A 26,248-nucleotide genomic window follows, 5' to 3' on the forward strand; every position below is an offset into this window, starting at 1 on the left:
AATAGCTACAGCCTTCCTTCAGGACCCCTACTGATTTCTTTTAGGTACTCCTAGGCCCCAATCTCGGATGTAAAACTTCGGTTGCGCCCTTTATATACCACTTTCAGACGAGCAGTGTTCTGCAGATAGACTTCGGCCCTAATTTGTTGAAAAGAATTAAACAATTGCCACAACCGCCATCGTCTCTCAACTGTGACGTGTGCAAAATCAGGTCTAACGAAAAAAGTAATGCCATCAAACTCCTTTCTTGCGTTAGGGCGAGCTTGATCAAATATTTCTTGGAGCAATAGGGAATTCCCGAGATAAATCAGGATGGCCCTAGGTCTTTCCACGACATTTGGCCGATCTTTTTTAAGCATTAAGGGGGATCTGTGGGCCTGTTGTATCTCTGCCTCCCAGTCCCATTTTCCTATGTCTGGGAAGGCCCCCCTAACCAGCTTGATAACATATACCTTGATGTCTTTGCCTTCCACTCCCTCAGGAACTCTCAGGACTCTCAGGTTGTTCGCCTTTGTCTATTCTCCTGCTCTTCGAGTTGCCAACGGATGTCGGCTATGGCTGCTTCATGCAAGGACTCCTGCAGTTTCAGGGTGTTCACCTCAGTTTCCAGGTTCTCACTTTGTTCCTCCACCATTGCAATCCTTCCGGCGATGTCTAAGCAGGTTTTGTTGATCTTCTTGATGGTTTCATGTAATTTTTTTGTGGCTAATCTGTCACATCAGCTTGAATTTCTAGCTTTTTCCTGAACCTGTTTAACTGCTTGGAGGATTACAGCTAATGACCCCTCAATGGTGGAAGATTGGGGTGTCATGGCGACCTCTGTACCATCTGATTTTTTTGAGAGTTCCCAGGGTCCTCCCCTGAAAGGGTCAACTGCGTTGCCGAATAGTCCCAATGAAGATTTTCCGTTGAGGTCTCTTTCCTGCTGATGTTAGAATCCTGTTAACTAGGGCCCCTCTACCTCCTCCTCTTTTTCTTTCTCCACTCACTCTTCGTCACTATGTTGAGTTAAACAGGTAGTGTTATCCAAGGCTTCACTGGAGGATGAGCATGAAGCTAGCTCGTTGAGAAAAGAGGAGATGAACCCTCCATATCGGAAAGATCTGACTCGTCTGTGAGTGGGTAAAACTTCTTCCAATGTCAGGGGATTTAGTTATAACAGTCTGGAGCTTCTCTGTAAAAGGGCTCACAGGCCCAGGAGTGGCTTCGAAATCTCCTGCTAAAGCGCAATTAATAGGCACTTCTTCATGGGGTGGTTTGGGTAATTTGAGTCGCAGATGAGTATTGAACCACAGACAGAGTTTATGATTCTGGATATTGCTCCTTTGGTAGTGCCTGTACCCCCGGGTCATGCCTTTGGTCTTTGTCGCAGAGTCTATCTCCCTTACCCTCTTCATAGATAGTCACAGAGGATGGATTGCCACAGTTTTTACGGGAGTTATTAGATTCAAAGGTAGAGGGGGACACCCCTACATCTAGTATCCCCTCACCCTAGATCATATTAGGGTTGAGTGACACCTCTATCTTACTGTATGTCAGAGAGGAGGAAACATCTACCCTCTCGCTGTCTGCTAGGGTAACATTACAAGCATAAAATGTCAGTTTCTGCCCTTTAGAATCACTGGATACCTTTTTGTTACTGCTAGTGAGGAGAATTGACATCAAAGGCTGGTATCCTTTTAAATCACCTGGCAAACCCACCTTGCCCGGTCGCTTGATATTCAGTGGGCGGGTTATACCACTAGAGCCGCTATCCAGGCTATCAGATTTTGCCTTGGCCCTCTCTTCTAGATTTCCCCACTCATCACCTTACCGAAGTCCAGAGAGGGGGGTGGGAGTCCACTAGTCATACTGGCTGCCGCAGCCGTTTTACTGGCACCACGGCCCGGCATCCTCTGTTTCGGCTTCTGCGCCGCAATGCAACAGCCCAGAGGCAAGATGTGGCAAATCCGCTGAAGCAGCCACGGAGTAAGCTCACAGGACCAGGCAGCAACCTGATGCCGCCAGCGAGTCCGCAATTTGACCCTGAGAGGGACCCCCAAACAACAGCCATGGAAGTAAAAACCGGACTGCATGTTCCGGTAGGTGTTTCGGACCTTAATCCACTATGGGAGAAGTCACTTCAGGGAGCGACAAGAGCCCGCTCCCTACAACAACACCATCTTGCTTGAATGAAGGATCTCATCCGTCACTTTTCTATGGGTGCTACACTTCACATAGCCATTTTCTTAGGAAGTATTAGCACAGATAATCGCAATATCAGGTGTCCATGTTTTTTCTTAGTACCATGGGAGGGAAGGAACCCTCGCTCTTCCCACAGGCGCCCCAAAATTGTGAGCCACCCCAAATGTATACTGACTGTCTGTGTAGATATTGACAACCAGCCCTTCACTAAATTCACTAGCTCGTGTAAGGGCAACGAGTTCTGCTGCCTGGGTAGACTGGTAGGGGACCTGTGACGTCTCAACTATTGTGTGCAATGTAGTGATAGCATAAGCTGCAGTAGAGGTGCCATCTGGTCATTTAAAACAAGAGCCATCAACATATAGTTCTCCTTGGGGATCAGATAAGGGAACATCAGTCAAGTATACCCACCCTTTCATTTCTTCCTCTGAAAATACAGTAATGTTTGCCGTATCTGTCTGTCGCTAAATTTTTAACTCAAGACAAAAAGAGCACAACTAGCCATCTCGTGAACGTACAGCACAAAATGTTTCCTATAATCAGGCGTGCCTAGCACTGGAGCAGAGTGCAGAATGTAATTGTTCTAAAGATTGCTGGCAATCTGGTGTTCAAGGCAAAGGCTCATGCACCACTTTCGTGGTTAATGCAAGCAAGGGCTTGATTAGTAAGGAATAATTTGGGATCCACTGCAGACTGTAGGAAGTGATGCCCTATAAAAGCACACAGCTCTTTTTGGGTTTGTGGAAGGGGCATTTTCGTGATGGTACTGATACGTTCTGGTGTTAACCTTCCACCCTCCTTCGACAGAAGGTGAGCCAAATACGTGACCTGTCAACAATATTGAAGCTTCGAAAGGGAAACCTTGTGCCAAATGTAACACTAATTGCACTGTACTATCCTTGTAACCGTGTTCCGTATCAAAAGCAATTAACAAGTCATCTACATGCTGTAATATTACATTACCTGGAGAAAGTGAGAGGGAATCTAACTGACTCTGTAATGCTTGACTATAAATGCTAGGAATTTCAGTATAGCCTTGAGAAGCGCGACAGAATCGGAAACTTATACCAGCCAGTGAAAATAAAAAATAAAAACTACTATCTGGGTGGATAGGAATACTAAAGAATGCATTCTTTATATCGATTGCAGAGAAGAACTGAGCAGTAGATAGAATCATAGTTAGAAGTGTGGTGATATCAGGAACCACTGGTAATTGCGGGACAACTATTTTATTAACCTCTTGCAAATCAATCACAAAACAATACACATCACCAGCACTGTTAGGAAAGTTTAGAGGAGTCCTTTTTAACACCGAAAAAATAGGACTGTTGCATACATTACCTGTAGTCTCTTCGACAATTCCCTTGCATATTAAGTCCTGAACAATATCCATAAGAGCTTGCTCTCCTGTCTTTGGTATTTTATACTGAGGAATGTGAGGCAATATGGCATTCTTGTTAACCTGTATAGAAACTGGGGGTATATGCAATAAGCCTACATCAGTGTCACCCGTGGCCCATAACGTGGGTGGTACTTGATCAAATTCGGGTGGAAGGGGAGCATCCTTAGATAGACATTGTCTAATACCTACATCCAGGCTCATGGTAATATAGACACCCTCTGGCGAACAATATATATAGTAGCATGCAACTTAAGTAGGTCCAAACCCATCAAATGTTCACCAAAATTGGATGTTAGAAGGAATGGCGAATCCACAGTAAAAGGGCCAACAGTAACGGCAAGAGGGCGTGAGATGGGGCTTACAACTGGTATGCCTGAAAAACCCACCGGAACATTATTATGGCCAGACAGAGGCGCCCCAGAGATAAGATGTCAGGCAATAGAGCTTTTTGTTGTACCTGTATCAACCAAAAGCTCCTTAGGAGATTCTTGCAGATCTATCTTGACTAAAGTGCTGTGCTGGTCTACAAGTATTTGAACTGGTGCCGTACCCTGTCCCTGGCTATTCTAGCTGAAAGATGTCGCCGTCACATCATCAACATCGTAGTCGTCATTGTAGTACTGCCTATCCCTAGTGTATCAAAATAATTGTCAAATTTGTCTACAGGGGAAGTAGGGTGTTGCTGCCTATTGGTCCAGCAGCCCCTATTTCCAGAACCTCATCCTACACCAATGACCATCTTCCTTGCAATAAGCACACTGGTTCTGTCCCAAAAGTGTCATGGGTGGCTGTCTAGTGCGTGGAAGCTGTTGGTGGGGTCTCCCTCCCCTGGTGTCACCTCGATATGCCTGTTGTGATAATACCTTTGTCTTCAGATCTTTATGGTTTTTATCATTTTTGTCTTGCTCTTTATTATCCCTATGTTCATAATATTGGGCCATATTTAAAATCACAGAAGGGGAAGACGTAGACCAAGTATTCTCAGCTGCTTGAAGCTTAGACATTATTTTGGGAAGTAGATTAGTAACAAACCTATCAACAAATAGATGGACTCCTCCATCCGTACACATATCCTGCCCACTATAATCCAAAAACATCTCTTCAAACCTAGTGAAAAAATCAGAAACACTTTCGTCTTTCTTCTGCCGGCAGGCAGTCAATCAGTCCCAACTAACTTTCTTGGGGGGAATGAGGGTATGCATATATGGTATTATGCAACCGGGCAAGGCGGGCAACTCGGAACATGGTTTGTCTCCCTATTTTGGTCCCAACCCTTAATCACATCCCATGTACCGCCTAACTCAGCGATATGGTCTTGGGTATGCACTTGTCGCCAAATGTCAACTAGAACTAGTAGGCCAAAAAACGTTACAATATCAGCAAGGGTCGTCACAGTGGAAGAGGCAGCTTCTGTCAATTTCCCTAGGGCTGGGCAACGTAGCCTTAAGCACTAGAACCTCACTTCTTTTCCATGGAGTATAAACCCATCGTTCATGAAAACGGGCAGCCACAGCCGGTCTGGTAACCACCCCATTTTGAATTGTCACTGGAGGGATTTTGGGGTGGTAAATGGGATAAACCTCTCCCATTGGGAAATGAGTTATGTCATTCTGACTCTATACATAACTAATGCAGAAATATTCCTGGACATTTGAGCCAGCTCAATGTTAAATACATAAGTGCTTTCATCAGCCTCGGTCCGTGCTGGTAACAGCGTTGGGGCCGGGTAAGGGGGAATTTCAAGGGATGATGCAGAGGGGTAATTAATTATTTATTTAATCTTCCCTCAAAATCCTCCCTTATCCGGCCCCACCACTGTTACCTGTATGGACCGCATCTGTTAGAGGACTCAATCACCCCTAACGCAAGCCTCTTGAAGACCTCCTCCTTGATGCAAGCTCTCACCCTGTCTGTCATCCTGTAAGTTTTGTGCTTCACAGGCAGGCTGTCTCCAGGGTCCACATCTTGGATTCACCAATCAGTGACACTGGAAATCAGGGAGAACAGATCAGAGAACTGTCCCAGCAACTGGCGGCAGACATTCTGTTGCTCAGGAGTCAGGGTGGAAGAGAGGTTCACACCATCCACTGACCCATCTTGCTATGTCGCCGACAGCAGGTCAGGAAGAGGCTCAGTCTCCTCCTCCATTCCATCATCTGTCGCTAAGAGCATGCCCACTTCGGACCTCTCCAAGTGGGGCTTCAGGCGGTTGACATGCAGGACCCGCAAGGGGTTCCTGGGAGACCGCAAGTCCACCAAGTATGTAATAGGACTTTTGCTCTCCACCACCTCAAATGGTCCAGTCCACTTATCCTACAGCGCACAGAGCTCCGCTGGCGCCATGACCCACACTTTATGACCAGGCTGAAGCTCTATCAGAGGGGCATTCTGGTCGTACCACTGCTTCATCTCCACCTGGCTGGCTTCAAGATCCGAGTTGCCTGAAACGCCTAGTCTGTTTCCTGAAGGCCAGCATGTAGCCATATACATCCTGAGGAGGTTTCCTGGGCGATTGCTCCCAGCCTTCCTTGACCAGACTCAGAGGTCCTCTCACTGGGTGACCATAGAGAAGCTCAAAGGGGCTGAACCCAAGAGATTTCTGTGGCACCTCACGGTATGCAAACAGCAGACATGGTAAGAGGACGTCCCACTTATGCCTCATAGGTTCCTCAAGACATATAATCATGCCTTTTAGGGTTTGGTTGAATCTCTCAACCAACTCATTTCCTTGGGGGTGGTATGGAGTGGTAAACCTGTTGGTTACCCCACACTGGGACTTCATATACTTGGAAATTAAGTTTGTCCCTCAGTCAGACACTACCTCTCTAGGGAATCCCACTCATGAGAAAATTCCCATAAGTGCCCGTCCAACCACGGGGGCAGCCACTGTCCTCAGAGGTATGGCTTCCGGGTACCGGGTGGCATGGTCCACCTAGACCAGGATGAATCTGTTGCCCATAGCTGTCTTGGGGTCCAGTTGCCCCATAATGTCAATACCCACCCGTTCAAAGGGGGTGCTGACCACAGGGAATGGCTGGAGAGGAGCCTTCTGCTTCCTCCCACTCTTTCCACTTGCCTGGCAAGTCTGACAGGACCTGCAATGAGTGTCTGAACTGTTGCGCATTTGGGGCCAATAAAAGTGGGTGACAAGCCTCTCAAAGGTCTTGTCCTGCCGCAAATGTCGTGCCAACTGCACATCATGAGCCAGCCCCAGTAGGAAGGCTCTGAAGCACTGGGGTGCCACCAGCACACGGGCTGACCCAGGCTCAGCAACCTTAGGCTTAGTATACATGAGATCATTCTCCCAGTAGATCCAATGTGATCCAGACTGATAATCTGCTGCCTGGTCTGCAGCCTGCTGCCTCAGACCCACAAGAGAAGGGCATTCCTTCTGCTCCTTGCAGAACTCTTCCTTGGAGGGTCCTCCTTCCTGCTGCCAATGGGTCAGCTCAGGCAGGTCCCCCAGTTCAGCTACCTGTTCCCCTGTAGGCCACCCCCCTCAGGGTCCGCCTCCTCCTGGACCGTGGGAACTTCAGGGGCAGGTTTCCTGCGCTCCCTGCCTCTTCTCTTTTAGGCGGGCACCTGGGCCCCCCTCTCAGGCTCCAGGTCCTCTTGAACACCCTTACCGGCTGCCATGGACCGTGTGGTCACACACGCCCAGTCAGGCAGACCCAACATCTCCAAATGAGCACTTCGCTCCACCTTAGCCCAAGGTGAGCTCTCCAAATTGTTCCCTAACAAACAGTCAACAGGCATGGCTGGCCTCACAGCTACTTGAAGAGTACCAGAGATCCCCCCACTCAAAGGGAACCTGAGCCACCTTGCAGTTTTTCTCTGTGTTGTCAGCGGCAAAAACTGGGTAAAATGCACTGGGGACAACCTGTTCTTTAGACACCAGGTGACACTTGACAGCTGTCACACTGGCTCCTGTGTCTCGAAGAGCCTCCACTCTATGGCCATCGATCGGCACCCACTGCCTGTAATTCTTAGTGTTATCAGGCTGTTGGGTCCTGGGGACCCCCTCACAGTCTCCTAAAGAGACAAGGGACATCTCTGCAGGACCCCACCCACCTTGGACACCCATCTCCTCCCCCAGGGCTGCACTCACCATCTGCTGGGGTGGAGCATGTCTGTCTTTCCAAATTGTGGGCACCGGGGATCAACAGGCTTATGGCCAACTTCACCACATGTGAAGCACCTCAGGGGTCCCCTGGGAACAGGTCTACCTGTCGGACCCCTTGTTTCTTCTCAGGGAGAGTCTGGGAACCTTTCCCTTGGTTCCCTAGGGAATTACTTTGGGGCCCTTTTTGGAACTCCCTTTGTTTACCCTTGTCCCCCCACTCTTCTGTTGGGGACCCTGCCCACTCTTGACTGAGTCTCCCACGTGACCCTTGAGGACCCGGTTACTCACCCAGCGGTCCGCCTCCTCAGCAAGCTTCCTAGGGTTAGTCAGCCTGCTATCAATAAGGTGCTGGCCTAGCTCTGGAAAACAATTACTTGACAAGTGCTCCCATGCAATTAAATCAAAGAGCCCCTCAAAATCATTAACTTTGTTACCCTTCACCCAACCATCCAATGCTCTGCAAAAGAAGGTTACATATTCTACCCATGTACTTGACTCCACCTTCTTGCAATTTCTAAACCTCTATCTATACAATTCAGGAGTCAACCCATACCTGGACATCAATGCATCTTTCATGTGGCTATAAGAATTATGGACTTCACAGGGCAAGTCTAACAGTGTATCCCGCCCTTCACTAAGGAACCCTACCCACAACCTGCTGCCCAGTACTTCTCAGGGACCCGGTGGGAAGACATTTCTACCTCATAGGCCTTAAACCACTCTACCCAATGTCATCATTCTTATACAACTCTCACCACATCTTTAGGAATATACACTCTAGCTTCCACAGGTATTGACGGTGTGCTGCCACCAGAGGGAGTAATTTCTAAGCTCCTTGCTTTCAATTCCATCTCCCTAAAACTCTTCTCCTGATCCAGTTGCATTCTCGTTTCCTCTAGGGCCAATTCCCTATTCTTTAACTCCAGTTGCCCACCCAACTTGAGCTTGGCCAGCTCCATTTCATGCATCCTACACTCCTTCCTGTCCTCTAACTCTTCTGGGGACAGGCCTTTGGCAGAAACACTGCAGCCCACTGGGGAGGTTGCTCTCCTCCCTCCTGGACCCAAAGGCCCATCCAGCTGCTCATCTGCATTCTCAGCCCCTCCTCATTCTCAGGGGTATTCCTTGCTTCGACCCAGGCCCTCAGCGCCTTTTGGAGCTCATCCTTCTTGGAGAGACCAGTCATTGCAACTTTACATTTCCTGCAGAAGTGCTTTAGCTGTTTTACATTGTAGCATTCCAGTTTCTCCTCTTCCCATTCATAATCAACAGATACTATGGATGCTGCTTTCTCCAAGGTGGGTAAACTTGGCAGTTCTTTGCAAAAATAGAAAACCCCAGGAGAAACAATCTACCAAAAGTATGTGGTTGTGTTTGGTCTGCACTCACTAGTGGTGTTCAGCAATCACTGTATATGAGTCACAAATGCAAGTCCAAATCCTCACCACTGACCACCAATGTTAGATTTGGGGTTCTCTAGTTGGCAGAGGTAGATACCTTTGACCAAATAGGGCCCCTTGCGTCTAGTCAGGGAAAGGGGGTACACTCCTAAAATAACCCTGCTCACCTCCTTGGTATCTTGGCATGAGCAGACAGGCTTATCTCAGAGGCAGTGTGTGAACACATACAGTAACCCAGTGACAACACTACAGATGGACACCACACAAGTTGTAGTATAAAAATAAGTATTTTTATATAGACTTAACACAAGACCACAAACGACAAAAATCCACAATACTGAACTTTAAAAATGGTAGAATTAGCTTAGTTCTCTTTAGATGTAAAATGTGACAATTTGAGTTCAATGTACCTTTGGATGAGTAACGCTACACAACGAAAGTGCAGGGAAGGTGATGCGTTGGTTCCTTACACGCAAGAACGGTGATGCGCCGGGTCCATACTGATGCGTAGGGGATGCGTCGGTTATTCCCAGCGTGGGGAGGTGATGTGTCGGTTTCTTACAGCGCTTCCGTGGTGATGCGACCACCAGCGCTGTGATGCGATGACGATCTGGTGCACTGAACAAAAATGGCATCTTCTCCTTGATGCAACACGATACGTGCACGCCCGACAGCTGTGCAGCAACTCAACAATTCTTCTGAGCCTCGACAGGCCCTGCGACACGCTTTCCGGTGATGCAGCAGCGTCTGATGCGTCATCGATCCTCTTCTCCGGCGATGCGAGGCGCTTCGGTAAAAATGCGACAGCTGCAGCGATCGGGCGGCTGCGGCCGGGACACGCTTCTCCGATGATGCGGCGGCGTCTGGTGCGACGTTGATCCTCTTCTCCGGCTATGCAAGGCGCTTTCGCATTGGGAAGGGACAGTGGCGGCGACACACTTCTTCTACGTGAGTACCGCTTCCAGCTCCTTGTGACACGTAGTCCCTCAGAAAGACCAACACAACTGCAGGCACATCCAAAGAACTCTTGGGGAGCTGGTGGGTGAAGTCTGTTATCCCTGAGACTTCAGCCTGAGACAAGCTCTATCTCAAGCCCTTGGAGATACTTCACAAGTGGAATGAAAGTAGCACAATTTCCTTTCTTCTCTCTTTGGCAGTCAGGCAACCATGGCAGGCCAATCCCTCACGCTTAGGGATAGTCTCTCCTCGGTCTCACTGGTTCCTCTCCTCAGCAAAGGTTTCTTCTTGTTTCCCGAAAGTGATCTATAATTCTGGGGTCTGGGTCCCCCTTTTTATCCTCATTTTCTCCTTGTTCTCTGAAGGCAGAGATGCCTTTGCCTAGTCCAAACGGTTCTGGTCAGTCCTGGAGCACTTTGTTGACAAGACTCCTTATTTCCTTTCACAGTGTAGGCCAGGGACATCAGACACATCACAGGAGGTGGAGCCAGCATTGTGGAGGGAAGGCAAAGCCCTATTCAGGTCCCAAGTGCAACTCCTCCCTTCCATCTGTATGCAGATCTCTCTATTCAGCCCTGTGCTTACTCACCCTGTCTCCTGGAATCCCCTAGCCCCTGTCACTCAAACTCCAGACAAGGAATACATAACCTAGCAGAGGCAGGCTTGGCTGGTAAGACAAGAAAATACCTACTTTCTAAAAGTGGTATTTTCAAACACAGAATGTTAAAACCAACTTCACTAAAAGATGTATTTTATCATTCTGAGTTCAGGCATACTAAACTCGAATTTCTACCTACCCCCCTGAGTCAGTTAGGATTACAAGATGTAATAATCAAACTGCCCATTCTGGGCAATGGGGAAGAGGTAGCCTTGCAATAGTGAAAAACGAAAATGGCTGTAATTCACTATTAGGACATGCCACACACATCAGGACGTGTCCTACCTTTTACCTACAATGCCCCCTGCACTTGGGCCTACCATAGGGGTGACTACTATGCAGAAAAGGCAAGGTTTAGGGACTGGCAAGTGGGTGCACTTGCCCAATCAACATGGCAGTACCAGATTGCACACAGGCTCTGCAATGGTAGACCTGAGACACACTTTTACAGGCTGCTTCTGTGGGTGGCACAACCAAGTGCTGCAAGCCCAGCAGCCGTATTTGGTTTACAAGCCCTGTGCAAACTCAGTGCACTGTACTAGGGTCTGACAAGTAAACCAAACCAAGCAATCATGGAATCACTAATCCATACATCAATTTACCATAGGGAGCACTTGCACTGTGGCACTGGACAGCAGTGTCACAGTGCCCAAAGCATCTATAACCAGCAAAAACACATGAGGCAACAGCAAAAAATGGAAGGGAGACCCTCGCCAAGGTGCCAGGTCTAACAATGGCATTTGCTCAAATTTGGTAAGTTATTAGGAATGCATAAAAGAAAGATGGGAGGACAAGATACAATCCAAACGAGGTAAATGTAGTCATGGACATATAAAGGGATGGCAACTGGATGGATAAGAGGTTTTGGAGAGATAAACAAATCACATGGGAACCAGTGCAAACTTAAAGACCGGCCCGAGAAGAATTAAAAGTAATTTTTCTTCAAAACTTTCATAGACCGAAGGGACCCACGCAGTGACTCTAGTTGGAATATCCTCTGTGTTGAAGAAAAATTACTTTGAATTGTTAACATGCTCTCTTACCGTTTTCATGGCCGAACTGTGGCTTTACTTCAAAACGTCTGATGCAGTTTTATCTCTTTGGCCCCAATCAAATATGCTCATGTCCTTGAATGATTTTTCACTTTGAGTGAGCTAAATTATCTACTGGATGCTCTGATATTTGTTTTAATCTATCCTGATGATTACCATATCAAGTTAGTCTGGTCGAAAACGCCTTTGATGCTTGTCTTTGGCATACATTGAAGAGGAAGCATCTATTCCCACTTCTGTTCTTCTGATTTGTCAGACCAGTTTTTATGTTAATTTATCTGCCTCTGTCATTGTCTTATAGTTTACACTGTCAATTGTGTTCTTTTATAATGTTTGTTGTGAACCTGTATGAGCACCTTTGTCCGTTGTTTTATTGTCATTGTATATTATTGTAAAATATGTTTTATGCAATAATTTGTTTGATTGTTTAAGGGTTTCATTTTCTTAATCCCTCATCATTTCCTTTTTTGATTTATTACTATTTGTACTTTATTTATATTGTTTTCAATGTCAGTTATATTTGTCTTCTGTGAATTTTGTTCATGACCATTGATATGAATATAATTTTCATTTTCCCCAGGTTCAGGCAATAGGGCTGCCCCTGTTTGATGTTACTCCTACCAACTATATGTAGCATGCTACTTCTGAATGCCCATTCCTACCAGGGAAAAGATTTACTCACAAAAAATACAAAGGGGGGGGCTAAAAGAAAAACAGGCCCAGTCCCCAGTCCCCTTGCTCCCAAGGCTAATGTAATGATTACTAAAGGGTGACTGTTCCTAATGAAAAGAAGAGCTGGCCAATTTGGGCGCTGGGAGACATTGTGAGTGAGACTAACTCACAGAGTAGGTTGGAGGCGAAACAGCATGGAGGTGGCGGAATTCCTCCTTTTGGAAAAACTGCCCTCACAAACCCATGCAGGTGCCGATCTTCATCAGTGGTCGCTGCTCCACGTGGGGGTGGCACAGCAGTCCCCCACGGGCCCTGCAAGAGGGCACTTTCTTGGAGTTCTTTTCAGAGTAACGCCACACTGGTACCTTAAAAAACCTTAATTTAGGAGTCAGTGTGGTAAGGTTAAAAATGATAACAAGGAAGGCCTCGAGAAAAATTATATGAGAGGGGTGAGTATTTTCCTTCAGTTCTATTGTCAACAAGTAAAAGTGATAGTGGTGATGATTACGTTAGGTCGACATGTTTCACCCCTTACATGGGTCCCTACTTGATCATGTGGTGTTTCATCAGGACCGCGCTAAAAGCGAAAAATAGTTAAAAATAGGAATCTGAGACGGTGACATCCAGTATTCCTATAGTACCTATATTCCGTTTTTTTGCGTCATTGCACCTAGATGAACATCAACTAGGAGTTCCTAGATCCAACCTATAGAGAGAAAAAAAGGGGCAACACTATTGTAGAGAGATAGTCATAGCACTCGTTTTTGTCGTGATCAAATAGTGCATATGACAATTACAATCCATTTTGGTCATGATTAGGACAAGGAGGCATGCTGTCATATTCATACCCCAGTCGCCGGAAACCAACTGTGCAGTGGTCTTTCACACTGCAATATCATTGCCCAAGGTGGTCGCTTTACGTGAAATTTATGGCATCTCAACACACAGGAAATGTGTAGAAGAGTCAGCATGCTGGAGTGCACAAAACTCCAAACGTGTATCTACATTCAAAATTACACACGTCTGTGATGTCTATTAAAATGGCGTGGGAGCTGTGATAGGTGGTACAGTCCGTTAAAATATACTTATATGCTACTTCCAGTAAAAGGTTACTCTGGTGTGAGTAATGCATCAGAGAGAATCGTGCAACAAACATACGAACAAACATACAACATATATCTCCTACCCCACCAGTAGTAAAGGCTGGCCTCATCTGCATTGTAGCGCGGAATGAAGAGGAATACCTGCCAGTGATATTGGCAGAAATGAGCTGAGTGTGCTTATGGCCAAAACATTACCTTTATTGAGTTGCAAGCCAGATGGAATATACTCAAAGAGCCTCTCCCGGATTGCAGCGTATTACCTGCCCTCTGCTGCTCGAATTATGCTAAAGGGCAGTGAACGCTGCTTCCATATATGTACCACGCCCGCACGTCAGCACAGAAGGCTGGGTGACAGGGGGAGTGGAACCCGGTGACACACGCGGGAATGTACACGCGTCTCAAATGTAGCAGCAATCTTGGGATTGGGGAATACACGATTGCTATGGTTTGAACCTGATGGCTTTTTTCGAGAACAAAACTTTATTAGACTTCATGTGTAAGCTTGGTGAAATATACAATCTTGTTTGAAGTGGAAATGCGTGAGGCATGACATGACATATTTGCAGTTAGGAGACGAATGGTGATTGGTCAGAAAGACGTGCGAGTGTAAAATCGTGCGAGTGTGAGTGTCTTGATAACTATAATCAGACTTTATTTGTATTCAGGCGTAGGCCACGACATTCTGATCTAACACATGGCCTTATTCTAAGTGGCAATACAACTTAAATTTCATCGCAATGGTGCGTGAAGCATGACATATTGGCAGCGAAGTGACCAATGGTCAGAAACAAGGATCTGTTCAAGCACAGACATCGTGTGGATGAGGGTGCCTTGGTACTGCGCTGCGGTGGCAGAGGTACGTAATCACTGCAGGGGGTAGAAGCCAAGTGCGATCTAATGGCCTGGGCAAAGAGTAGTGGAAATGGGGCCACTTAAGGAGTATAAGTCATAGATCATTAAATTACTCAAGGGTAGCCATAGAAAATGGTAAGAGGGTAGAAGAGGACATATTGGCTCAGGACATTCCCAAAATGATTGGTAAATACACAGAAGTGCAGAGGCGTGAAGGCAGCCTCAGGCCAGCAATCAATGGAGCGAGGGGTCTGTGTATTCCAGCTGATTGTATATTAAGGCGCTGCTGTGTCTAGAATTGTCCAAGGTCAAGTAGTTACAAATATGATAGGAGCGTACTATAGTTGGAGAAAGGATCAATTGATAAATTCCGCCCAGGTAATGTCATCATTAAGGCCTCTGGTAGTACTCTGTAGGCGGAACACCCAGCGTTGTTATTGTGTAAAGAGGGTCCTTGCCGACCAATTAGGATTGGACTCTGTAACGGTCCACTTCAGGCTGCCAGGTGTGTGGCTGGTCTCAGATAAGTGACTAAGCATCCTAGTATTTGTCTTTTTACATTGAAAAGTGCTTCTATGTTCACTAATTCGGACCTTGACTGGTCTCATGGTCATACCCACATATTGCAGATTTTATGGACACTTTATGAGGTATACACAATTCTTGGTATTACAATTGGTATGTTTCTTTTGTTGCCAGGGTATTTGAAGGCCCAGATCTATGTGTTTTGTTGCCATAGTCAGGTGGCATACAGTGCAAGACCCACAAGGAAAATGTCCTTCTACCGGGGGGAAATGCAGTTATTCATATCAGTAAAGCATCTAAGCCTTCAACAGTAATCACTGTCAACCTTATTATACCGAAGTATTTTCAAATAAACATGACATGTGCCTGTTTGTGTTTTTTTATATAATTTCAGGCCACCTAAGGTGCAACAATAAAAACGACACCTAGAGGGTGCCATTTTCAATCATAATATTAGCCCCTAGAGAGCGATGATTTGCATAATTCAGTATCTTCCTTACACTACACTAACATTATAAGGCCTATCCCAGGTCAGTGGCTAATCGTACAGTATACCCTCTACGCCAGGCTACCTGTGCACCGTTACCATGCTTCGTATGACCATAGTCTCCCATGTGCAGCCCACACATGTCTACACATCTGTTCATGTGTAACAGTCAAGTGACCCTTACCCTAGCTGCTTGTCAGAGTCCTTATTTTACAAGGCGGACACAATAACAGTAAACATGTGCAGTCCATTTGACATGTGATTACCATGTAGGAGGTAGTGAGGCTCACCCACAGTAAACACTCCAAAACTGGGTGACCCAAAAAGCAAAAAAATCCAAGTGCACTGACTGAGCGAAACCCAGTTGCAACAGTGCACATTTGAACAGACTTTGAATTAAACTGAACCTGATGCTTCAATCGCTCATCCCAGGCTTCGATGTTTTATGTATCGCAAATTGTCAGGTCTCTGGTCATAAGTTTGGATATTGCATCTCTAGAACAACAAAAAATCCTTACATATTGTTTGTTTGACCCACTCTATTTTTGGGGCAGCATACTGATGTCATGTCATAAATGAGTGCTGAAGTGTAAAACCGTCTGTTATAGAAGAAAAATAAAGTTTGAGATAATGCCAGTATGAGAAGTGATGTGAATGTTAGACCATGTTCTACCTCAAAAAGAAATTACCCAAATGCAGTGTAATTCAGATTCCCACACTGTTTCAATCACAGATTTCTTTCTAATCTCCACCTATGAAATTAAATATTTATGTATACCTGAGGTTTTAGTTCAATATTATTTATAACCAAGTCACAATTTACAATCCCCAGCGTAGAATGAGCGGAAGTAAGTGCATCTGGGACTCGCTTCACGGAACCAGCAAGTTTATCATGTTGTCTAGAAATATCGTATTTAAGCATTAGCTCTACAAAAGGAATTATATCCTCAACTTGCTAAAACTGTGAAATTGAACATCTCGCTTTAGACATCCATACTTACCAAATAAAAAGCACTTTACTATTGATTTTGACCTTATTCTTATACCAAATAGGAGTTTGGAGAATTTATATATAGGTAAAAGGTAATCTACAAAACAGGATTTGGGTAGCTGACCTGAGTGTTTAACCATAGGAAGTAAACAGAACTCAAAATCTTGTGTATGAAAATATTTTGATTGTAAGAAAAAGGGTAAAAAACCGAATACTTTAATTGAATACCTATTATTTATTATTAATACCACCATATTGCTTTAGTTTTAGAGCAAAAGCAATATAGTACTTAATAAAATCAGGAATGTTCACCTCACGAGTTGACTTTATTTTTTTAAGTTAAACTAGGAAAATTATTTGTTTCTTTTTAATTCCACAAAAATCTGAAGCGTAAACTATTTATTTAAAAAGAAAAACTCTCAATTGATTTTAATGAGTAGCATTGTAGTCAATAAATTAATTATCGGGAAAAAACTTTCGGCCTCATTACGATGGCAGAGAGACCACCACCGACAGGCTGTCAGTGGTGGTCCCTCCGCCATGACAATGCGATTTTTTTCCCCTGCCATATTATGATGGCGAGGGAAGGATTGGGGAAGCATGGCGGTCGGAAAGACCAACAGCCATGGTCCAGACGGGTGGATCTAAGCCGACCACCCGTCGGACCAAATGCACATCCCTGAATTGCCTTGGTGCCTGCCAGGCACCGCCATAGGGATTATGATATCTATTTACTCCGGTCATACTGCGGCGGTCAACTCGCCGGAAAACATCTGGTGGAAACAGATTTCCCAGGACATGTACCCTGGGGGGGCATCTTATCCCTGCAGCATGTGGCAGGCACAGCATGGTGCCTGCCACGTAGTGAAGGGATGTGTCTGAACTCTATAATTTGTATTGCTAACCGCATCCCCACCACTATGCAAAATATAGGAGATGCGACCTCCGTGGTGGCTGTAGCATCATAATTCAGATTGTGGGGAGGTGGCCTCATAGACGGCCGGTCACAAATCCGAAACAATGGCATAATGAGGCCCATTATTTTGATTCTATCAGTTTAACCCCACAGGATGAAAATAAAGGAGGCAATTTATCGGTAAGGTTCTTGACTTTGAGCATAAATTCATCAAGATTACATTTTAACATACCTCTAATGGAATTACAATACCGTATTCCCAAACACCTTATTTTTAAGGTATTCATGCCAAGCCTGATTTCTGAAAAGGTTCTTTAAAGAAAAATTCTTTTAAATGAAAAACTTTGGATTTGTCCATATTCAATGTCGGTCTTGAAGTGTCAGAAAAAATAGATACGTCATAAAAAAGACTGGTAGAGATGAATGTGACTGAAGTATGTGTAACAACATGTCATTGGCGTAAGCCGTACATTTAATCATCTCCTATTTCGGAGTAAAGAAACCTGTGAAATTAACAGACCTAATAGGTTCCTCCAAAAAAGGTTCAAGTGCTCTGGAAAAATGTGTCCAACAACAACTGAGTCTACACATCTCTGATTTCAAGCTTTTAAACGATTGTCAATCCGGTTTCCCTCCAAACCACAGTACTGAAACTGCAATTCTGCACATACTAGATGACGCTTTACTGGCTCTCGACCAGAACTAAACATGCCTATTAATCTTGCTGGACCTGTCATCAGCTTTCGAAACGGTGAATCATGCCAAAATACTAGAGCGACTGAAAAACAAAATGGGATTTGAGGGTACAGTGCTAACCTGGTTCAGCTTCTTTCTGGAGAATAGATTGCAAAAAGTCATTGTCGACCAAACCCTCTCAAGTGCAACGAACAATACTATAGGAGTTCCGCAATGCTCAACGCTATCTCCGGCACTCTTCAATCTATACGTAGAACCTCTTACGGAAATACTACAAAAAGCTAATATTGCTTTCCACGTGCAGGCTGATGACACTCAGCTGTACATCAGGGTCGCGTCGACTGATGATATAAAGACAATGAACCTAGCTCTAACGAGAACACTTCTATGGCTAACCAAGAACCACCTAAAGCTAAATCCTCATAAAACTGAATTCCTACTGATTACACCACAGAAAAGCAAAACAATGATAGCAGAATGGTCCAACCTCATCACTGCTCTAAAGTGCACTCCGAAGATTGTTGAGTCAACTAAATCACTGGGTATCATTCTGGACAAAAACATGAACATGTCAGCACATATTAACACAATGGCAAAAAACGCCAGGGTCCACTTGAGCTACTTACGAAAACTTAAACCTTTTTAAAATAAAGCAGACCTCAAAACAGCAGTTCAGGCACTGCTCATTTCAAGGTTCAAATATGGTTGCACAACCTTAGCAGGGCTCCCTAAGATCTCAACAGCCCCATTGAAAGCATGTCTTAATACAGCCACAAGACTTACAGCGGGATCCAAAATATTCCACCATATCTCCCCTCACTTGAAACTGGCTACCCTTCGAAGCATGAATTTATTTCAAGCTGGCATGCATCACTCATAAAGCAATACACAACAAAACTCCAATCTACCTCACCCAGAAACTCACGCTTTCGGGAGGGACACGGTCCTCCAGGAGCAAAGCGAATCTACTACTGAAACCGGCTCGTTTTGTAAGAAAAGAACTTATGACCAAGCATTCTCAGGGGCAGCACCGAGAATTTGGAACGCCCTCCCCCCCTACATGAGAAGAATTCCATTCATCGCAACGTTCAAAAAAGAAGCAAGATTTTTTTATATGAGGAAATTTCTCCCCTAATACCTTACAGCTGAATAATCTGTATTTCATTCTGTCATGCTGTTCGAATGTGCACGCAACCAGCTCACTGTACAATTTTGGACTTGTATAATAGTTTTTGTCTTATTGTGTTGTATAGTTCTAAAGACATTATGTTAATCTATTTGTTGAACACTATATATATTTTTATACCCTCTGGAAAGTGTAATTGTCGCAAATCAGTAGTGTCTTGTAATAGGTAAGGGTCGGTGTGTTGAAATGCTCCTGTAAAGCGCTCTGATACCCTGTGCAGGGCCATGTTTGCGCTATAGAAAACACTACATAAATAAACACGTAAAAAGAAATGGGGCGAGAGATAGCAATGTCAAATACCTCTTCTAAGATGAAAGCAAGGGGGCTGTACTCCATTGACAAAACAACTGAACTTCTCGTTGAGGAATATAATAAAGAAATGCATTAAAAAAATTCAAACCAAATCCATGCCAAATATGAAATTTCATTACATTTATCAACTAACCAAATCAAAGGTTTTTTTCAGCATTTAGAGTAATTGCCACCATTGATTTGTTCACCTTTGAGAAGCTCGGAATAACATTTAAAAATGTCCTGAAATTGTCAGGATTTACCCTCCCTTTAATGAATCCAAACTTTTTCCATGCCTCTCAAATCCAATAGAAATCTATCAAATTTTAGAAAAATTTAGAAATAATTCCCAAGTAAAACCATGTGGGACTGGATCTTTTCCTTTATGAAGCATAAAACTCCTTCAGTTCCATATCACATTTCATATGGGTGAGATCAAGATCCTTAACATCGTTTCTTTGCAAATCAATAAAATAATCATTTAAAGATTCTTCAGATGGGGAATTTTCAGAAACATAGATTTCTTCATAATACTTAACAAAACAACTAGCAATATCAGAATCTCTGCAAAGGTTGTGCTCTTGGTCATTTATGATATCATTTTCATTCAAGTCAAGTCAAATCAGCTTTACTCTGTGTTAAAAAAATCCATAAAAGCGTTCTAAACAGAGAGGGTAATAAATCTTTCAAGTTAAAAAATGTCATATTTCATGAACATTCAATACTTCCTAAAAATACACATTTAAACATTATTTGGTTGTAAAATAGTCTATATCATAAAATCATTGAGTTCGAAGTGTCAACAAAAATCAGGGTAAGCAGATGCCTATATCATAAGAGGAAATGCATAAAGTGCAACGTGCTAAAACTTAGGATACATTCTGACAAAAAAATGGCACTACTGATTGCACTCATCAGATTTTTCATTTCTTAGTGCATCCAGATAGGAATAGCCCTTTCTTCTCTTGATTGCCATTTGTATATAAAGGATGACAGCATTCATTGTTTTTTCATCTTCCAAGGAGCATTTAAAGTTATAAGCATATAATAAAAACAATTATTAGATGAAAAACGGGTTTTAAAACCAGTTTCCGGATATCCCTATAAAATTTACAAAAGAGTATAAAATGTAACATGGACTGCACAGACTTTCCGTCACATGGACATTTTGGGAGGTCATGGCACCACTTTTCCATTTTTGGGAATGCTCTTAAGTAATGCAATGTACCAAACTTAAGTCTCGTTAAATAAAATCTGTGTTGGGTAGTTTTTCACCATGATTAAATATCTTTGAGTGCCCATCAATGATGGATGCTCACAGTAAGCGGTCACAGTTTGTTTAAGCCTTACTTCGGCCTTTCTTTCACATTCCCCGGCTGTAATTTATCTCATGCTCAGGTCTTTTTTGCTATTGTTCTGAATACTCGCAGGGGTCTTTATGTCAGAGTCTACCTCACAGCTTTTACAAAGAATTTTTATATGCTGTAGCCAAGGAATTTTTTTACGTCGGTCGAGGGCCAAGCAATCCATAATTAGATCCTTGGTGAAATTGGTTCTTTCTTGTACCCAAATCCCTTGCCAAAAAGTAAGTCCTGCCATATTTATAACGTCGCTTAGATACGGTATGGATATTTCTTTATGAACTATATAATTGGCTGTGGAACTTGGGACTGCCAACACTCTTTTAAAATTTTATTTTCTTGAACTTGTAAAGGGGCAATGTTGGCTCTCCCGATATAGCTGCTCCATAACCAGCACCTGTTACACACTTACTTCTGTACCGGGCAAGGATTTCCCGGACTGGTTTATTTCCTATTTTTGCTGAAAATCTAAAATTGCCATCATTTTCATTCATTTGTTCTTTTTAATTTCGAGATATTTAGCTAAATGGTACTAGATCTACTTTGCCTTCATAGACCTTAGCGATAACTTTTAGTATAAACCTGCATGTCCTAACTGTGAATTTTCAATTAAATTCAACGTTTGCAGCAACTAATTTATCCAAATACTATCTATTTAATTTTAAAGCCTATTACATATGCATAGCTCCAAATTTTTAATGTTCTCTAATTGAGCTAATATTTCTTTTTCAGTTGTTCTTAGAGACATAACTAATGATGTGATCTCTAGAAGCAACCTTAAATCCATCCCAGTGAGGTGGTTCCCTCAATAGTATTATATTCAAAATAGTCCTCCATGATTTTCTTATAACTAAAAAGGACATTTTTCGTGAAACAGAAAATTATTAAATTGCCATCTGCTTGGTTTGGCAATTATGAGTAGAATATCCAGATTATCCAGATGGGGCAAAACAGAAATCAAGATGGAACCACTCTTGGCACTAGGTAAGATTAGGTAGATTAATACTTTGAATCCACTGGAGAGACTAAAGGTCAACCAGCTATCATTGTAGGTATCAACCCAAACCCTCTAGCTAGTACATTCTCTGTCATATGTGCCAGTGCATTGAACATAGTACATTGCTTGTAGATTTTTAGTTTGATTTAACATATTGATAGCGGTACAATCAATAGCATGCATAGACATTTTATCATATACCTTATCTGTCTTTACCCTAGTTCCTACTTGTTTGTCAATGATCCCCAGATCTTCTCAATTTCTTTGAGCATCATCCTACTTCAGGTACCATCCTCTGCTGCCATAAACCAGTCCATGTGACAGATCTATTCGTCCACTTTTGGTGGTGATGGGCTGCCCCACTGCATAGCAATATTCCACTTTGACACAACGAGCCTCTGAGGTACAAACGGTTTCATTGATCTATGCACCTACTGTGTGTCCCATACCAGGAGTATAGTGGGTGTCTCCAACACCAGGATAGTGCCTGGGTTTGGAAATACTAGCTAAAATCTAAAACGTAATACTATAGCATTCTGAACCTGTATAAAGATTCTTCTCCGACCCAGAAGTTCACCACTTCCGAGAGTAAGCCTTGACTGCTTGGTTGTACTAACTTGTGAGAGTTAAGAGGTCAAATTAAATAGATAGTCATTTACTTTGTGTGTAACAGTATTAGGGTTCAAGGACAGCAATAGCAAACCACACTAATTGTCACCATTAATGCCCAGGATTCTGTGACTGCCCTTGCATGCCAAGAAAAGCCAATAGGGACATTCATATTTTTGGGTTGTGATATACAGGTAAGGCTTCAGAGTTATATCTTCCAAACTCTACATATACAGTTGTCATTGATTTAATCAAAGCGTATACCTGCATTCCAATGAGGACAAAGTGGCATTGGCCTGATATAGACAGAGAAAGTATAAAGCACTAAAAGTGACTGAAAATGCTGAAAGTTTAAAGCACTCTAAAGTAGATCATTACATATTTTTCTGCAGTTCTCTTCGCTATGAAGGAGGACAACGAGAAGGTGCCTACATTGTTGACAGACTACATTTTAAAAGGTGAGCATTTTTTATCATTTGAAATATAGTGTGTTGTCCACCAAGCACCACATAGGCATTCTATCATCCTCTAGCATCCTCTCTAATGGAAGATAAAGTTATGAAACTACACTGGAAGTGAATCTGAAAAGGAAGTTTACCTTAGTAAAACTTAAACCCCGTATGTGATGTTGAAGAGCACAAAGGTAAATAACAATCACAAAAGCGAATGGAATATGTATTTTTTTTACTTATTATTGAATTTTAAAAAGTATGCTTTTCTTTTTGCTCTATTGACTGAAGATGAGATTGCAGGTAATTTGGGGCTGGGCTATCTATAATTTCTACTTGCAATAACCCTATGTAGCTTAGTTTTTTCCATAATCCTGCACATGACTGGCTTGTCAAGTGCTATGGGCATTTGAAATGCAAGCCACAAGTAATGAAGCTCGGTTGCTGCAGGCCTAAATCAGTCTTACTCATCAGTTGTTCGCCGGCAGGTGTACTTGGATTTACCCTCAGACCAATACTGAGCTGGCCAGGTGCTGCAGTACGTGAAGAGTGGGCAGGCCACTAGGGTATGTGTGCACTGTAAGAGTGTGAGCCCTTGCAGCTTTCCACCCTGACCAATCAACAATCTCACCCACATAACGTTATGGAATTAGTGTTTCTAGTACCGCCCAATCATGCTATTATTATTAGGACTTCTATTGCGCAACAAGTTATCCCCAAAGGGATCTCTCGGCTATCTCAAGGGCATGGAGGGAGGTTGACAACACCCTGTGAATGGTTGTAGTTCCTGGTTGCACTCAACCTGGTGGGTGCCATAGATCGCTATTCTCTGGGTAAGTGCAGGGTTCTCCTTTGTGAGATCTACATTAACAGTCATAAAAAATATAATATTTTCCGTTATGTACAGGACCCTGGATTGCTTTTCATGAGAGAAAAATCTCTTTAAAAAATATTTTTAACATTGCCTGCCAGACATGTTTTTTGAGTCTTTTCACATTCTACTTTATCAATCTGCCATAACTCATGTTCACAGCACTGAGAATGTATTTGCAGGATTTGGGATAGGCCCCCTTCAACCATTGCTTGTTTTGAAGTGGCCTTCACCAATTAGAACAACCCACATTGCAGCCATTAGGCGTTGAAAGCGTTAGTCAGGCTTTATTACAGCTCAGCATTTTATTGGTGGTTATGAGAGTTTGCCTAGTGAGGCTGTTTGCTTCAACCCGAAGTCACCTTGAAAATACTAAAAGGAATACATTTCACATGATGTGCAAATGCTTTCTTCAGTTATATTCTAAAACAGTATATAAATGCACTATATTTGCCAGCTGACCACTGGTTAGGATGGAGGGGGAGAGAAGGGTATGGGGGAGTAGACAATGGAATGTGAAGGTTATTTCTGACGTGGGGAGCATTGTATGCTCACCCATGTCAGAAAAAAGGAGGAATGAGGCAGCCAAAGCCTCATGAATTTTTACCATGCAGAATTATCGCAAGGTAAAATTGATTCTCTTACTCCCACAACTGGAAAAACCAGGTGTGGAAAACCACCCACATGGCATTGGGCAGAAAGGAATTCAATGAGTAATTCTGCTCTGCCTGACTTGTAATGGATGCCTTAGAGGATAAAGAACTGAGGAAAATCTGTATCTTACGGCCACAGGGCTGGTGTCCTGTGGCCACCTTAAGGTTGGACCCAAAGCTGAACGCCAAGTACCTGCATTTAGCACTTGACTCACAGTTAGTAAAGCAGAGTGGTCGAAGGTTTATTCAGGGAGGTGGTGTGCTCTAGAAAGTCAGAACTTAGCAGGAGCAGTCGTAACATCCATTACCACTATCACTCCAGGCATGTTCTTACTTTAAAAAGAAAGTCTTCTTTATTCTGCACTCAGCTAAATGCTACACATGAAAATATCAATGAACAAGGGAAAGTAACCGGGAATGTAGGAAAAGCTTTATGCAGTAATCAAATCAAATCAAGCTTTATTCGATCATATGCATATAGTCATAAAAACAGACATCAAATTATAAAAACATACATAAATCACAGTATAAAAATACAGATCGAAAAGGGATGATAGAACAATACATTTTAAAATATTTATACAGATAGGTTTACAAGGAAAAAAGACCCATCAGGGTTCAAAAGACATACTTTTCCTCAGTCATACAACTTTCTTCAGAAAACTAGAAACCCTCCAAGCCACCAGTTCATTCTCTAAGTATTGCAATCGCACAAGGGCTGGATGGCATTACCTTAGGCCAAAGAAACTTAAAATGGAGAGTATCCAAAATTTTCTTAGTTCATTAAAGAACTTACAAAAGAAAAGTAGATGAATGGTAGACTGTTCCGATGTAAAGTCACACATACACCGAGGGAGTTCTCTTGACCAATCATTCATTAACGGAACAGGACAAAATTCTATGGACTATTCCTAGATGAAATCTCGTTAATAGCATGCTATCATGGCCTTTGGGAACAACATTTAGATACGGTTCCATGGCAAAGGTTGTAAGTTTTAACTGATGGTAAATGACTATGGGTTTGGGGGCTTTAACCGCTAATCTAGCAGATCCCAATATATCCAAGCAGTCTTTCTTCAGAGATTTCCTTGAAATTTAGGTCATTGAATTCGGGTTTAAATAATACTCAGGGCGACCAAGATCTTTGACAAACTGGAATATATATACCTGAGCCAAGGAATTTTCAATGCTCCATCTAGCTTCATACAATCATACAGGGTATCACGGTTTAGTTGGGTCTGTTCGCTAACCCAAATCCTGTGCCAAAGAAGGATGGGCTCAAGTTAATAAGATCCGTAATATACGAAAGGCCCAGCTCCTCATGGCAGACAAAGGAACACGTACCAGGTGGAACATTAAGAATATAATGAAGAAAGGAATTTTCTACTGTTTGCAAGGAGGAGGGATTAGAAATGCCCCAAACCCCAGTCCCGTATACCGCAGAAGAAATACACTGTGCCTTGTATATATGTATTAGTTCACTCAGGGGTTTCCTTCCTAGTCGCTTAGTAAAGGTGGCCAAGGCCCTGGTGGACCTGTTAAAAGCAATTTTTTCTGGGCGATTGCTTGAGACCAGGTATCGTTATACCTAAAAAGGACACCAAGATATGAAAAGGTCCTTGTATTAGCTAACTTCACTCTAAAAATATGTCTCAACCAGTGGTGCTCCGGGACCCAGAAACGCAATTCATTGTGAAAGTCTTGGAAAGATTTATTTTTAATCCCAGGTCACCCATAAAGGCACTAAAACCGGTCAGGGCTTTTTGAAGACCATTATATGTTCGCGCCATGAGAACCGCATCGTAGGCATAAA

At 43.3% G+C, this 26,248-nt stretch overlaps 1 protein-coding gene across 2 annotated transcripts in view; it reads left to right on the top strand.

Annotated features, from left to right (window-relative positions):
• Window positions 1-26,248, top strand: part of FEZ1 (fasciculation and elongation protein zeta 1) — a 464,287-nt gene that overhangs the window by 433,210 nt on the left and 4,829 nt on the right. For both annotated transcript variants that reach the window (XM_086957154.1, XM_086957155.1), the window contains exon 9: window positions 22,855-22,920. In XM_086957154.1, coding sequence (XP_086813280.1) covers window positions 22,855-22,920 — 66 coding nt within the window. The remainder of the gene's footprint in view (window positions 1-22,854; window positions 22,921-26,248) is intronic.

This window comes from Lissotriton vulgaris, chromosome 2_1 (genome assembly GCF_964263255.1).
Source record: "Lissotriton vulgaris chromosome 2_1, aLisVul1.2, whole genome shotgun sequence".
Classification (NCBI taxonomy): domain Eukaryota; kingdom Metazoa; phylum Chordata; class Amphibia; order Caudata; family Salamandridae; genus Lissotriton; species Lissotriton vulgaris.